Source organism: Nannobrachium achirus (genome assembly GCF_963921795.1).
Source record: "Nannobrachium achirus genome assembly, chromosome: 23".
Lineage (NCBI taxonomy): Eukaryota > Metazoa > Chordata > Actinopteri > Myctophiformes > Myctophidae > Nannobrachium > Nannobrachium achirus.
Window position 1 is genome coordinate 32222061 of NC_137830.1, and position 12751 is coordinate 32234811.

At 48.0% G+C, this 12751-nt stretch overlaps 1 protein-coding gene across 2 annotated transcripts in view; it reads left to right on the plus strand.

Annotated features, from left to right (window-relative positions):
* LOC308309005 (protein arginine N-methyltransferase 8-B-like) overlaps window positions 1-12751 on the plus strand; it is a gene marked incomplete at both ends in the record, with an annotated part of 44122 nt that overhangs the window by 20245 nt on the left and 11126 nt on the right. For both annotated transcript variants that reach the window (XM_080754460.1, XM_080754461.1), the window contains 2 exons: window positions 9618-9760; window positions 12089-12176. In XM_080754460.1, coding sequence (XP_080610586.1) covers window positions 9618-9760; window positions 12089-12176 — 231 coding nt within the window. The remainder of the gene's footprint in view (window positions 1-9617; window positions 9761-12088; window positions 12177-12751) is intronic.

Genomic DNA, 12751 nt, shown 5'->3' on the forward strand with positions numbered 1-12751 from the left:
TTTGCACCGAGGGTCTACTCGGTGCTGGGGCTGTCTGTCTGGCACTCGACCCCTAATAGTATATGTATACTTGGGGTCGACCCTGCCAGCGTCATTCTTATGCGTCGCATGACGGCCTCTCTTAAGAATTCCTCTGATTCGGTCTTTCTGTTGGCCGTCTGACGCTTCCACAATCTTTTCAATCTCCTTTGCCACATCTATGGGACGCATGTATTTAAGGCTATATTTAATACATACGTTCTTAGGTGGCTCTGGGGTATCAAGACCGGGGAAAAGGAATTCCTTCTCATAGTCATCTGAAGTTATTTCCTCCAGGTTGATCATGATCAGGTCTTTGGGGGCTATCAAGGGTTCTGCATATACGGGGCCAACGACCCCGTGTATTCCATGCTTGTCCCCCGTCCCCATAGTGGTGATTGAGCCATCACCTAGTTCCACCTCCATGGATCCCGTAATGGGAATACCTGTGTGCAGTGTTATTTCAGCCCCGGTATCTAAACGATACTGGTCTGTCCCTAACTGACACAAAAGTTTCCCATCTGACTCCCTTGTCTTGCTTGCTATAGCGTTCAACAGGGGTCGTTTGGTGGGGTCTATTGTCAGGTGTATGATAGCTGAGGGAGGCTCGGTCACTGTTCCTTCTCCTGTTCTTGAGCCTCGCGCGCGGCTCTTGCCGCCGCTCTCAGAGCTATCCGTGCCTCCTTCTCCTCCTGTGGGAGGGCGGCCCATTCTTCTGCAGGCAGGAATGTTGGGACCTTCGGTCCCCCCTTCCCTGCCTGTTTCTGCGCCGGAGCCTTTTTCGGGGGAGCCTTCTTGGTGGCTCCCCGCTCCCCGTTTTTTGAATCCTTGGCCTCGGTTGTCTCAGCCTTAGGCTGGGTTTCTTTCCTCGGGGCCTTCTTGCCTTGCGGCTTGGGTTGCTCTGACCCTTTTTGATTCCCATGTTTTTTCTTCAATGAGAGCAGCGCCTTGGTCTGATCGTACTTCATACATTCAGTCCGTAGCTGCGCCTGTGTCCAGTGGGCACAGCCCACGGCCAGGTTTAGTCCTCCTGGGATTTTAGAGAACAACTTCTCCAGCAGGAGGGTAGCTTGGTTGATAGGCACGGAGCAGGAGATTTTATCGGCTGCAACAGCCAAGTTCAATTCCCCCTCCGCTACCAGGGTGGCTAATTCTTCCACCATCCTCTCTCCAGGGTTCACCCCGGGAATTCTCACGTCCATTGAGCTGACATGGCCCAGTATGCGGGCTGCCTCTGGATCGTGATAGAGTATAGACCCCTCAAATAGAGGGATTGTTCTCCGCAAGTAGTTTGCTTGCGTCTCACCCGGGTCTCTCGCCGTGGTCAAATTCTTCATCAACTGCGCCTTGCTAAGGAGGTCGCTAACGTATGATTCTTCCCCTGAAAGGTGGCCTTGGCCCGAGAGCCGGTTCCCTTCCGGGCGAAACGAAGCACCCATTCTGGTGCTGCTTGTTATTGGGGTGGGTGCCAATCTGGAAGGAAATTAATATTCCCGCCTGGCTTGGTATGGGGAGAAATCTTCCCTCATGGTTATACCGGGATCCGAGGGGGTGTTGTTATAATGTACAAACCTCCTTGCAGGCTCTGCCATTGCCTGATCCCTCAGTATGACCTGTTCCCGCATCGCTTCATAACCCGCGTGCAGGTAAGCATCCTTGAAGGACCCGGTCAGGCCATGTTGCCAGAGGACTCTCTCCGCCGAGGGTGATCGCGCCAGTGCTCTGGCGGTTTCCCACTCGACAGGGTATCCTTCGCACATTTGTCCTGACTCGTTGCCCCTAAGCTCTCCTTCGTCCCCAGCCGGGACACCTTCGATACCCGTGGTCCAGCTAAGTCCACTGCGGGTTTGGAAGAGCTTGCCTTTCAGTGGAGATTCCACTTTTAGAGGCCTCAGTAGCCGGGCTTTGGCGTTCTTGTTCCTAGCTCTGGGAGGCGGGCCCCGAGGGTACATTTGCCTTTCCCTGGACCTGGAACGAGAGCCTGACCTGGACTCTGACTCAGAGACCGAAGAGGCCCTTGAGGATGCCCTAGACTGGGATTCCTCGTCCTCCGGCTCGTAGTCCGGGTCTGAGTCTTCCTCGCTCTCTTCCTCCTCCTCGACACGGGGGGAGTTCCGAACTAGAATCCCTGGGGGTTCAAGCGGGCGAGGGGCCTGTGGTGGCGGGTTGAACCGCACCCTAGGGGTCCCTCTAGTAGCTTGTCTACCCCTTGGGGTTTGGTTTTGGTTCTGCTCTCTCCGCGTGACGGAGAAGGAGCGGTTTGGGGTGCCTGGAGCAGAGCCCCCAGATCGGGACTCCGCACCGGCGCTGCTTCTTTGGCTGTTTCGGCCCGTTGACCTGACGGATCCAGCCTCTGAAGCCTCGGCAGCCTCTCTGGCCCGTACCAGAGCCGAGACTGCCTCGAAGTCCCCATCGTTCACCAACAACCGAATGAACATGTTGTGTGTGTTTCTGAGGGAATAAATGGCGGCCAGTATGGCCTCTTGCATCCATGTCTTCCTCAAGCCTTGGACCTTGAATCTACCCCATTTCATCATGATCGCCAGTCTGTAGGGGTTACCTGGCGCTCCGGTCCCCTCGAAAGAGGACCGTGCGAGCAGTGCTTTCCTTATGTCCCGCTCCATTTTAGCCTTCTCCTGGTCTTTGAGGGTTCTAAGTTGTAGCGTGGATTCCCTAAGAGCCAGGTGGACTATTTTGGAGGCACCCGGGAGGATTCCCAGGCAGGGAGTCACCACAGGTATACCAGCATCCAGGTTGTATGGTATTCTGGCCTCCATCACGTCCTTTCGGAGGTTTCTGTATGGAGTACCACCTTTTCCTGTGAGATACGTCTCCCACTTTTCCGTCGTTGACAAAGACGTGGTTGTAAAGGTGAGTATTGCCCACAGGCCATGAGCGGGGTGTTCCACTAGGTCCCCATTTTGCACGTCAATCTCCATGGGGGTGTTCCTAGGGGGTTCCAGCACCACTCCCAGATCCTCGTTGGAGGGTCCGGGGAATGCCCCGTGATCTAACACCTCGAGTCGTCGGGATGTAGGTGAGACAGGATTTCGCTCCATAGGTATGGACTGTTCAACCTGTCCCGGTGTTGAGGCGGCCAAAGGCCTCCCAAGGTCAGGTGATGACCTCGGGGCCTGTTCTGGCGCCACAATCCTTGAGGGGTCCAGAGGGATAGTTCCCCGGTAGAGGGGCGGTGGATCCCTGTGGGCGTCCCCTCTTCTCTGTGACCGTGTCTGCACCCGGCCTGTATCCTGGTATAGGGGACCGGGTGCCGGCAGCTGTCTATGTGCCCCCACGGGGGCCTGGGGGGTTTGGAGCGGTGTGGTTTCGAGGTCAGGACCTCTCACCTCTCGAGGCTGCCCCCTAGGTTCCTCCGCGGGAAGTGGGCTTTGTGAAGGCCCTGCCGGGGGATAGGTGGTTAACCACGCATTCCGGTCCTCCGGGGGAGGGCCTCTCATCCCATTGTTTTGTTCGCCTGTCATGGGCCAAGTTCGATTGGCCGTTATGCGGTGACTCTCCACCCGTTGTATGAGATCTTGCACCACGTTAGTCCTTCGGGCGTTTGCGAATGTGTCGCCCCACCCGTGCCTCTGGTGTGGCGGCCAGGCCTCCATCTGGGCTCGGCGGAGAGTGTTAGCCAGCCATGCCTCTGGGACCAGCAAAGTTATTTCTAGCCGGTCGTCGGGCAGGCCTTGGAACATCTCCATAAAGCACCAAATGCTGAGGGCCTGGTCGTAATCCCACGTACCAGTTCCAAACAAGGTCATAACTAGGTTATAAACTTGCATGTCATAGGCTTGAGCAAAGAGCTTGCCATAGTATGCCAGAAGGGTAGACCTTTGGTCTTCCTCCCTGGTGCCTCTAGCAACATTCTGCATAGCCATGTTGATAATACCTTGATATCCTTTATGGGCAAGTTGGTATGGTGCACATACCAGTACTTCTCCATTCTCGAGTTTTCGGTTTGGTCGGGACTCCACTATGTTTCGGCACCATGTGGCGTAGCTTCGACCTGCACCGTGTGCTATGGCTGCCGCCATGCCCGCATTGTTGTCTAGGTACCTATTTGCGGGATTCACCACAAAGGGCCTGTTTCCTGCAGGCACGAGTTGTTCGAACCTTTCGGAGGAAATCTTTAGTTTCACCATTCTCTCGGGGGTTATGGTGTGTGTCCTGGCGGGGATTTGCCAGGAGAAAGTGTCCAGCACCTGAGGCGGCGGGGGAAGTCTCCCCTGCAGCTCAGGTTCAGCCTGTTCCCCGTCGTTTGTCTGGGGATCCCATTCTAGGCCACCGGTCCCTGTGGGGCCATGTAGCCAAGGAAGGGGGGCTGTAGCGTCGGCTCGCGTTGCTCCCTGATTCCAATTCAGCAACGTTTGGAGATCAGGATATGCGCTCCCCGTACTGGATTCGTAACGGGCCGCTTGTCCTCCGCATGTGTTATGCAGTACTACTGGGGCCATTACGCCCATACTGTCGTAGGTACTGCTGTCAATGTCCTCGTCCCACGAGTCCACCGATGGGGGTGCCATGGTGCCAGTCGAGGGAGTAGGGGAGGCAGGCCTCGCCCCGCCAACCGCTCCCGCAGGAGCGTTGTCTGTGGCGGTGGGATAGGCAGAGTCCATGCCTGAAACTTTTTAGGTTGGTCGCAAAGGTTGTTATAATATTATTAGATGTTCTCAACTGCTATTTTATCTAGTTCCTAATGGAGATGTTTTTACCGATTTACTGGCCGTCTGCTGCGCACACAGACCTCCACTTCACTATGTTCAAAATCTCCGACGCTCCGGGGAGTTTTGTGAATAAAAACACTTAAGCCTTGATAATATTAACTATCCTTTACTTCTGTAGTAATAACTATATTCCAAGGGTCTCTCGGCTATTCTTTATGTGGCGGTGGACACGAATTTAATTAATCAATTACTAATCAATAATCAATAATCAATCAATATCCACCCAGGGACGCCATGTAATGAGCTTGGAGTTACTGAATGCCCTTTCACCTTTTAAAGCACTCCTCTAAGCCGCCCGGAACCCTCCTCAGGTCCTAAGCCCAAGAAGTTACCAGATCTCTTTTTAATAACCACTGTCACTAACACTACACTATACCTTTAAGTTAACACAAACAGGTGTTATAACCTTTCTCATTTGTATAAACCTACTATTACTGTATATGCACCTATTACTGTACAAATACAACTTTCTCTGAATAAAGACTGAACTGTCTATGAAACCCTCTTTAACTGGTGAATATTATTACTATCTACAGCGACTTTATTTTATAGACCAAGAATATTGCACCTTTCTTGAGAAATGTAGACCATAGGTCTGGATGGAGAATGCCAAAACCACAAAGACAATATAAAGTGTGAAACTGTTACCTTGTAGCTTTCTCCCAGGGACTGTTTTTTGGAGAAAAGCAGCTTGACTTATTTAATACAAAAGAGCCCACTGCGGACAAACTGTCCGTCCGGTTAGGGTTGGGAATTTGTATTTTATTGTCTGCCAAGCATACCCAACTGACACCTGCACGCGCAGTGTCAGTCACTGAGAAGGTGAAAGACTTTTAAATTAAGAAAATATACTTGTTGATTCTTACCAAAAGTCTAACTCAGCTCCAACAGCCAGAAGTCGCTTTGAGTGCCCTGAGATGCTAACACCTCTTTCCCATGGAAGCGGAACTTCCCCGAAGGGAAGTTAAAAAGTCAAAACCTTAAAAGTTGTAACTCTAGAAAATGACTTCAGACAAACACCAGATAAAAGTGAATAATAAAACTTTAGTGAATGAAAACAGTTACAAATTATAAATCACCAATACAATAATTGGCAATGAAAATTAAAAAGAAGTACAGTATGTGTACTTAACTAAAAACAGAGTCAAAACTCTCTAAGTAGATAGACAGGAACTGCCCAGAGCTACGGATACACAGCCTTTTATAGGGTGCTCCGCTACAACATCTCAATAGAGTTACACACACACAGCTTCAGTTTAGCAGTTTAGCACACACACATTTGGCACGCGCTTGTGCACGTACATGCATGAACATGCACGATGTTTCGCAATGGAGACAGTTCAAGGCCAGACCAACTCCCCAGTCCACGTGAATTTGGGGAGTTCTCCGGTTCACATGTTAGAAGTCAGCACGTTGCCCTTTACTCCCTCAGGAAGCGATATCTCATGTTGGCAATAAGAAGATAACGGTTCGTTAGCGCGGTACAGGAATGTCGGGGAGTCGATGATACAGCCTGGCACCATCTACAACCCCCCCTTTTTCACCCCAAGTCCAAGGCCGTGCCTCGCAGGTGCAGGCAACGAAGCGGCTAGTGTAAACAGTATGTCATGTTCTGACCTATGAGTACATTCAGTTTTTAACCTTTACCCATGTCAGTGAAGAAACCACGTATATATGTAGTTCTCGCATGCACATACAGTATATCAAAAATACAGCATACATTATACGGTATATCAGAAATCAACAGCCTATGCTTAAAGGAAGCTTTTCTACATTTGCAGTATATATGCATCTACAGTACTAGCACACTATTTGCAGTATATATGTATCTACAGTACTAGCACACTAACTGCTTAATAAAATGTATGTCCCTTTTTGTTGATTAACATATGGAGAATATATTGGGCCATAACATTATTTCTTCACCAGCTCACTGGCGAGGAACGTGGTTGCGTTTCTCCTTCCTCTTCCCTGCTTGCTTCTCCTTTGGTGCAGGGGTCACAGGGGTGGTGGGTGCCTGGGCTGGAGCCGGCACTGGAGCTGGTGCAGGGTACAGTGGTTGCAGGTTTTGCATGGGATAAAAGGCCATGTGAGGCCCAAGCTGTGCCACCGGAGCTTGCATCTGCTGCAGAGGTTGTTGTTGGGGTGTTGGCGGTGGTGGCATGGCTTGGCGATCCGCAGTGGCAGTGGGTCCAGGTGACTGCTGTCTGTCTGAGCCCACAGATCCTCTGCGCTTCTCCTGGCGGTTGTCTCCCTTGCGGCGGGCATCACGGTGGTCCCGGTCATTGTAGTATGGCTTGAAGGACCTGGGTGCCACACCCTTGGGGTCACGAGCAGGTGCTCCGGGGCCCCTAACACTTTACCAAAAGACGTACACATTTGAAAGATATGAGGAGATATGAGGAGATATGAGGTATCTGCCCGACAGTGACGATATTTTAGTGATTATGTTGCGAGGAAAACGTTGAGATAATAGCCATTTTGGTTAGAACTGACTGAAAATAACTTTGTACTTCAAGTTTAAAATGATACAAAATATTGTGTCCAAATAAATTTCAAATATTATCAAATTATCTCGCGGCACCCCTGGACTGCCGTCGCGGCACCCCAGGGTGCCCCGTCACCCACTTTGAAAACCCCTGGTGTAAAGTATCGAAGTAGATTTACTTAATAACTGTACTTAAGTACACTTTTGAGGTATTTGTACTTTAGTTGAATATTTCCAATTTACAGTACTTCTACCTCTACTCCACTACATCTCGGATCCAAATATTGTACTTTTACTCCTCTACATTTATTTGAAAACTTTAGTTACTAGTTACTTTGCAGATATGAATGATTATTTTATAAAACGTATACCGTAAACCACTTTAGCCTTATTCTTTACCTTGGCTAGCAATATAGCAGATCTACAAGCTCATAAGTTGTGAGCTTGTAGATCTGCTATTTTCAAATTCTCTTTTGTACTTTTACTTTTTTGTACTTTAAGTACATTTTGATGCCAACACGTTCATATTTTTACTCAAGTACATTTTCAATTCCGGACTTCTACTTGTAAGGGTGCCCTCACACCAAAATACCTATGAGAGTGGAATCCGCGTTCCGCCAATGTATTTCAATGAGAGTGAAGCGGTTTCATGCCAGCAGAGGATTTCTGCAAAAAACGCTCCCTTATCATTGAAATGCATTGGCGGAACACAGATTCCACTCTCATAGGTATTTTGGCACCCTAACAGAGTATTTCGACACTGCAGTATTGATACTTTTACTTAAAGCTATACTGTGTAAGATGCCCAACTAGTGGTCATTAGCCCTATAGCAAACCGCGGTCGCGTCCGCGTCTTTCGGCCGTTTTTCGTACCTTCAGACCCCCGCGTCTGCCTCCACCTCGCTGAGATCTATCTTTAGAGGGGTCCCTTGTTCCTGTGCGTTCAGTAATTCCAGAGATACGGACTCCTTCACCCTGCCTGGTAGGCGAAATTACCTAGAGACGGGATGGTACAAACAGGTGACAACAAATATGGCAGCCATAGCGACCCCACTTCAAGATGCGCTGTGATTGGCCGGCAGTTGTATAACCCTCGCTGTGATTGGCCGGTAGTGTGATGACGCAATTTTGGCGCGAGATCCGGTCCCCGGCAAGGATCACAGTTTACATATATAGAGAAGGCTTTACAGGCTGAAATTCACGGCGCGGATCTTCTAAAACTTTTGTGATTTAATAGTTAGGAGAATTTTAAGATTTGTTTTATAAAAAAAGTTACATAGTACAACTTTAAGCATAAAATGTGAGTACTTTTTCCACCGCTGAAAAGAGAGAGTAGAGAAAGTTTGAATAAATTCATTCCTGTATTGCCACCATTCTAATTTAAGCAGACATAGGAGCAGAAGTATTCTAGCAGTATACAAACTGTACTTAAAGTACCAAAAGTAAAAGTGACACGTTTTTCGAATTCACAAAAATCCTTTATTCCAGATCCACAAGCTCACAAATTGTGGCAATGCGAAGCGTTGTGAGAAGTTGTCAGCTATTTTCAAATAGCCAAAGTATATTTAGATCTGAAGTGGTTAATGTATGTTTTATAATAATCTATATCAAAATCTACATATAGTTAGTAAAGTCTTGGAATAATTGCAGTGGAGTAAAAATGTACCTCTGAGATGTAGTGGAGTAGGAGTAAAAGTATCGACATTTTTGCACATACCTTAAAATCGTACTTCAGTACAGTACTTGAGTAGATGTACTTACTACTTAGTAACTTTACACCACTGCACGTACAGAAAAGGGAAGGAAGGGGGGTCTGTGGCCAAAAACTTTGCGGGTCCTTCACATTTCAGAAAATTGTTAAAGAGGTGGTGCCATAGTTTTGTACATTTTCTGGTTTTCATGTGTTTAGGAGGTTGACAGTACTTCATTAGACCCCCTGGTGTGGTTGTTATGAGCAATTATGTATTCCCTTCATATTTGGGGTTTCTTCCTGGAGGCTGACACTGTGTGAGACAAAAGTGCCGATCCAAAAACAGTGATTAAATGACATCATATAATCATCCCCTCCCCTTTTACCATGCACCCAACACTGTGGGTGTGGCTAACTTCAGCTGGGTCACCACCCAGCATGACAACCAGGCATACTTAATGAACTGGTGGGTGTGGCCACATAAAAACCTAAATGTAACTCTTTCTGTACACTTTTTTGGAAAATATCTTCCTCCTAGTATAATCATAATACCTGATAATCATGTTTTAAGGGGGGGGAAATCACAGCACTGCATAAGACATTTGTATAAGGTCCTGAGGTCTTACAAGTGAAGGCAGTAACTTGTGCTTGTGTCCATGTCTGTTCTGCCCCCCTTCCTGTCCCCTCGAAGTCATCACCGTCTTCAAGGGTAAGGTGGAGGAGGTGGAGCTTCCCGTGGAGCAGGTGGACATCATCATCTCGGAGTGGATGGGCTACTGTCTGTTCTACGAGTCCATGCTGAGCACCGTCATCTTCGCCAGGGACAAGTGGCTGGTAGGATGGAGGGGAGGGGCTTGGGGACAATGGAGGCAGGGGTGTCGCACCAAATTCTGGGCCCTGGGTACAAGGATTCACTGCGGGCCCCCCATGAATGTTCTTCATAGGGGGAGGAGGGGGTTTAACCCATTTTGACTGGGAACGCATTAGTACTCGTTATGATGTGCTTTAACAATTGAAAAATAGCAGATATACAAGCTCACAACGCGGCACAGAGTGCCGCGCTGCGAGCTTGTAGATGTGCTATTTTTTGTCCAATAATATGTCAAATCCTTCTAAGGACATGTTTCTATATCAGTGGTGCTCAAACCTTTTCATGCGAAGGATCCCCAGAATGATATGTATTTGGCCATGGAGCCCCATCTCAAAATATTTAGTTCCAGGGACCCCCCCAGAAGCAAAATGTGAGTGTAAAAAAATACATATATTCAAATATTTGCACACATTTTCACGACTTTTCAAAAATAGCAGATCTGCAAGCACACAGCGCGGCACTCGGTGCGCACTTGTGAGCTTGTAGAGCTCCTTCGAATTTAATTAAATTGACAGGGGATAGGGACAAGTGGAGTGGGGGTGGGGGCACTCTTAGTCTCACGTGGCCAGACTATTGACTCCGCGATTTGCAAATGCTCCCGTCATACAGTCCGGAATAACGTTAGAAGAACCATGAGTAACCGGTTAAAGCGGAAGTGAAGCCTCCTCCCCACTTCCGTTTCCGTCTCACATCGCACACATTTATCATTATATAAATAAAAATCATCTAAACATATTTAGCCTGCTGCTTAGCAGAAATTACATTTTAAAATATATTTTCTTGAACGGTAATGCCCGTTTCCATTACTCGCCGTTCAGGAGCTGTAGTTCCAGACTCTATATAGCATTCAGAGATTGTGGAATAGTTCTCTGGCTACGCGAGACTAGGGCACTAGACTTTAGAGAGTGTGTGTGTGTGTGTGTGCGTGCGTGCGTGCGTGCGTGCGTGCGTGCGTGCGTGCGTGCGTGCGTGCGGCCCAGATGTTGTGGTCACACACACACACACACACACACACACACACACACCTAACCCATGCTGTTGCTGCTGCTGTTGCCTGAGGGTCTTTTAAACTGGGTAATTGTGGTTTTACATTACATGCCAGGTGTGAAGACAATGACCGGGATAGATTTCTGTCGCGCGCTTCAGTAGGCGTAGGCACGCACGCACGCACGCACATGTGCGTGTGTGAAACCTCATACGTCCAAAACTGTTACTTTTCAGGATTCAAATTCAAAAGCATCAAAAGTAAAGTACTGTTGAACAGGGGTCTTCAACAGGGGGGTCCGGGACCCCTAGGGGGTCCTCAGAGTTACTACAGGGGGTCCTCCAAATCTTTGTGTGATAGAAACTTTATTTGTTCTACACTAACCACCCTATCCCTATTCTGTGTGGAACATTAGCCAAGAATATGATGATGATATTGCTGTCAAACAAGTCTACGCTGTCTCAGAAATCTATGAAAATGTTTAATCTGCAACACAATTTTATACAATACGTAGTGGAGGTCCCTGCTTTATCTCTCTCAGCTAAGGGGTCCTTGGCCCGAAAATGTTGAAGACCCCTGCTGTAGAGGATCTACAAGCTCAAGCTTGTGGATCTGCTACTTTTGATGCTTTTGTGTAATACTGTAGTATGTACTGTATGGGCGTTAATTCACGGAAAAAGACAAAAGGTTGGAATATGGAGGTATACTGTAGGACAGGGGTCTTCAATGTTTTCAGGCCAAGGACCCTTTAGTTGAGAGAGAGATGAAGCAGGGACCCCCACAACATCTATATAGTTTCATTGTTTGACAGCCCAGTCGTCAGTGTATTTTGGATTCATGTCAATTTGTGTATTCAGATATTTAACCAGTTGAACCGTCAACACTTAATGAACTTGACCTTTCATTCTGCACTTAGTCTGCTCTTTTCCCCCTCTACACCAAAGCTCTTTTGCCGAAAATAGCCAATCTACAAGCTCACAGCGCCGAGGCGTTGTGAGCTTGTAGATCTGCTATTTTTGGGATAAAGTTCTCAGAATATGGACACTAGGGTTCAAAGTGGTTAATATAAACAAGAAGAAAAAAGGTTTCTATCAAACAAAGATTTGGAGGTAACTCTGAGGACCCCCTAGGGGTCCCGGACCCCCTGTTGAAGACCCCTGCCGCAGGAGGTTATACTGCAATGTATACTGTAGTGTGTGTGTGCGGTTGTGTGGAGTGGTGCAGACATGCAAGTGCACGTGTTTGTGAGAGAGAGTAGGCTGTGTGTGCGTGTGCATGTATTAACGTCAACTTTCTCTCTCTCAAGAAACCGGGCGGTTTGATGTTCCCTGACAGGGCAGCTCTGTACGTCGCAGCCATAGAAGACAGGCAGTACAAAGACTTCAAAATACACTGTAAGAAACCATTTTATATCGTCGTTGTCGGGTGGAAAACTTGTATTTCCAAAAGCATTTTTATATTTATCATTTTAAAAATGATTTAAAATGGTGAAAATAGCTGATCCTCAAGCACATAACGCCTCGCATCGCGAGATTTGCTATTTCACTAATTTTGTCTTGTGTGATGAAGCAGGGCTTTTACTTCACGAAAAAAAACGTACACATTTGAAACTTGGAGATACAAGGTTTCTGCCCGACAGTGACGGTATGCTCTATGGCGGTCTCTCCCAAACTGGGGGTCCCCACATGACTCAATGTGATGCCTCAACTCCTACAATTCAATGTGCTTGCCAGGGTGGGGGGGGGGGCGTCCCCAGTTCAAATATGATTATGTTTGGGTGTCGCAGCCGCCGGCCTCAAACGTTTGGGAACCCCTGCTCTATGGGACATGGTGCCAGAATTGCACTTCTAAATGCCACAAATGCTGCTCATAGTTAAGCCCAAATATCATTACTTTACATTCAGAACTCCTCCTTTCTTCATGGAGTGAAGGCGAGGTATAGAGGTAAATAAAACACGTATTTCATCAA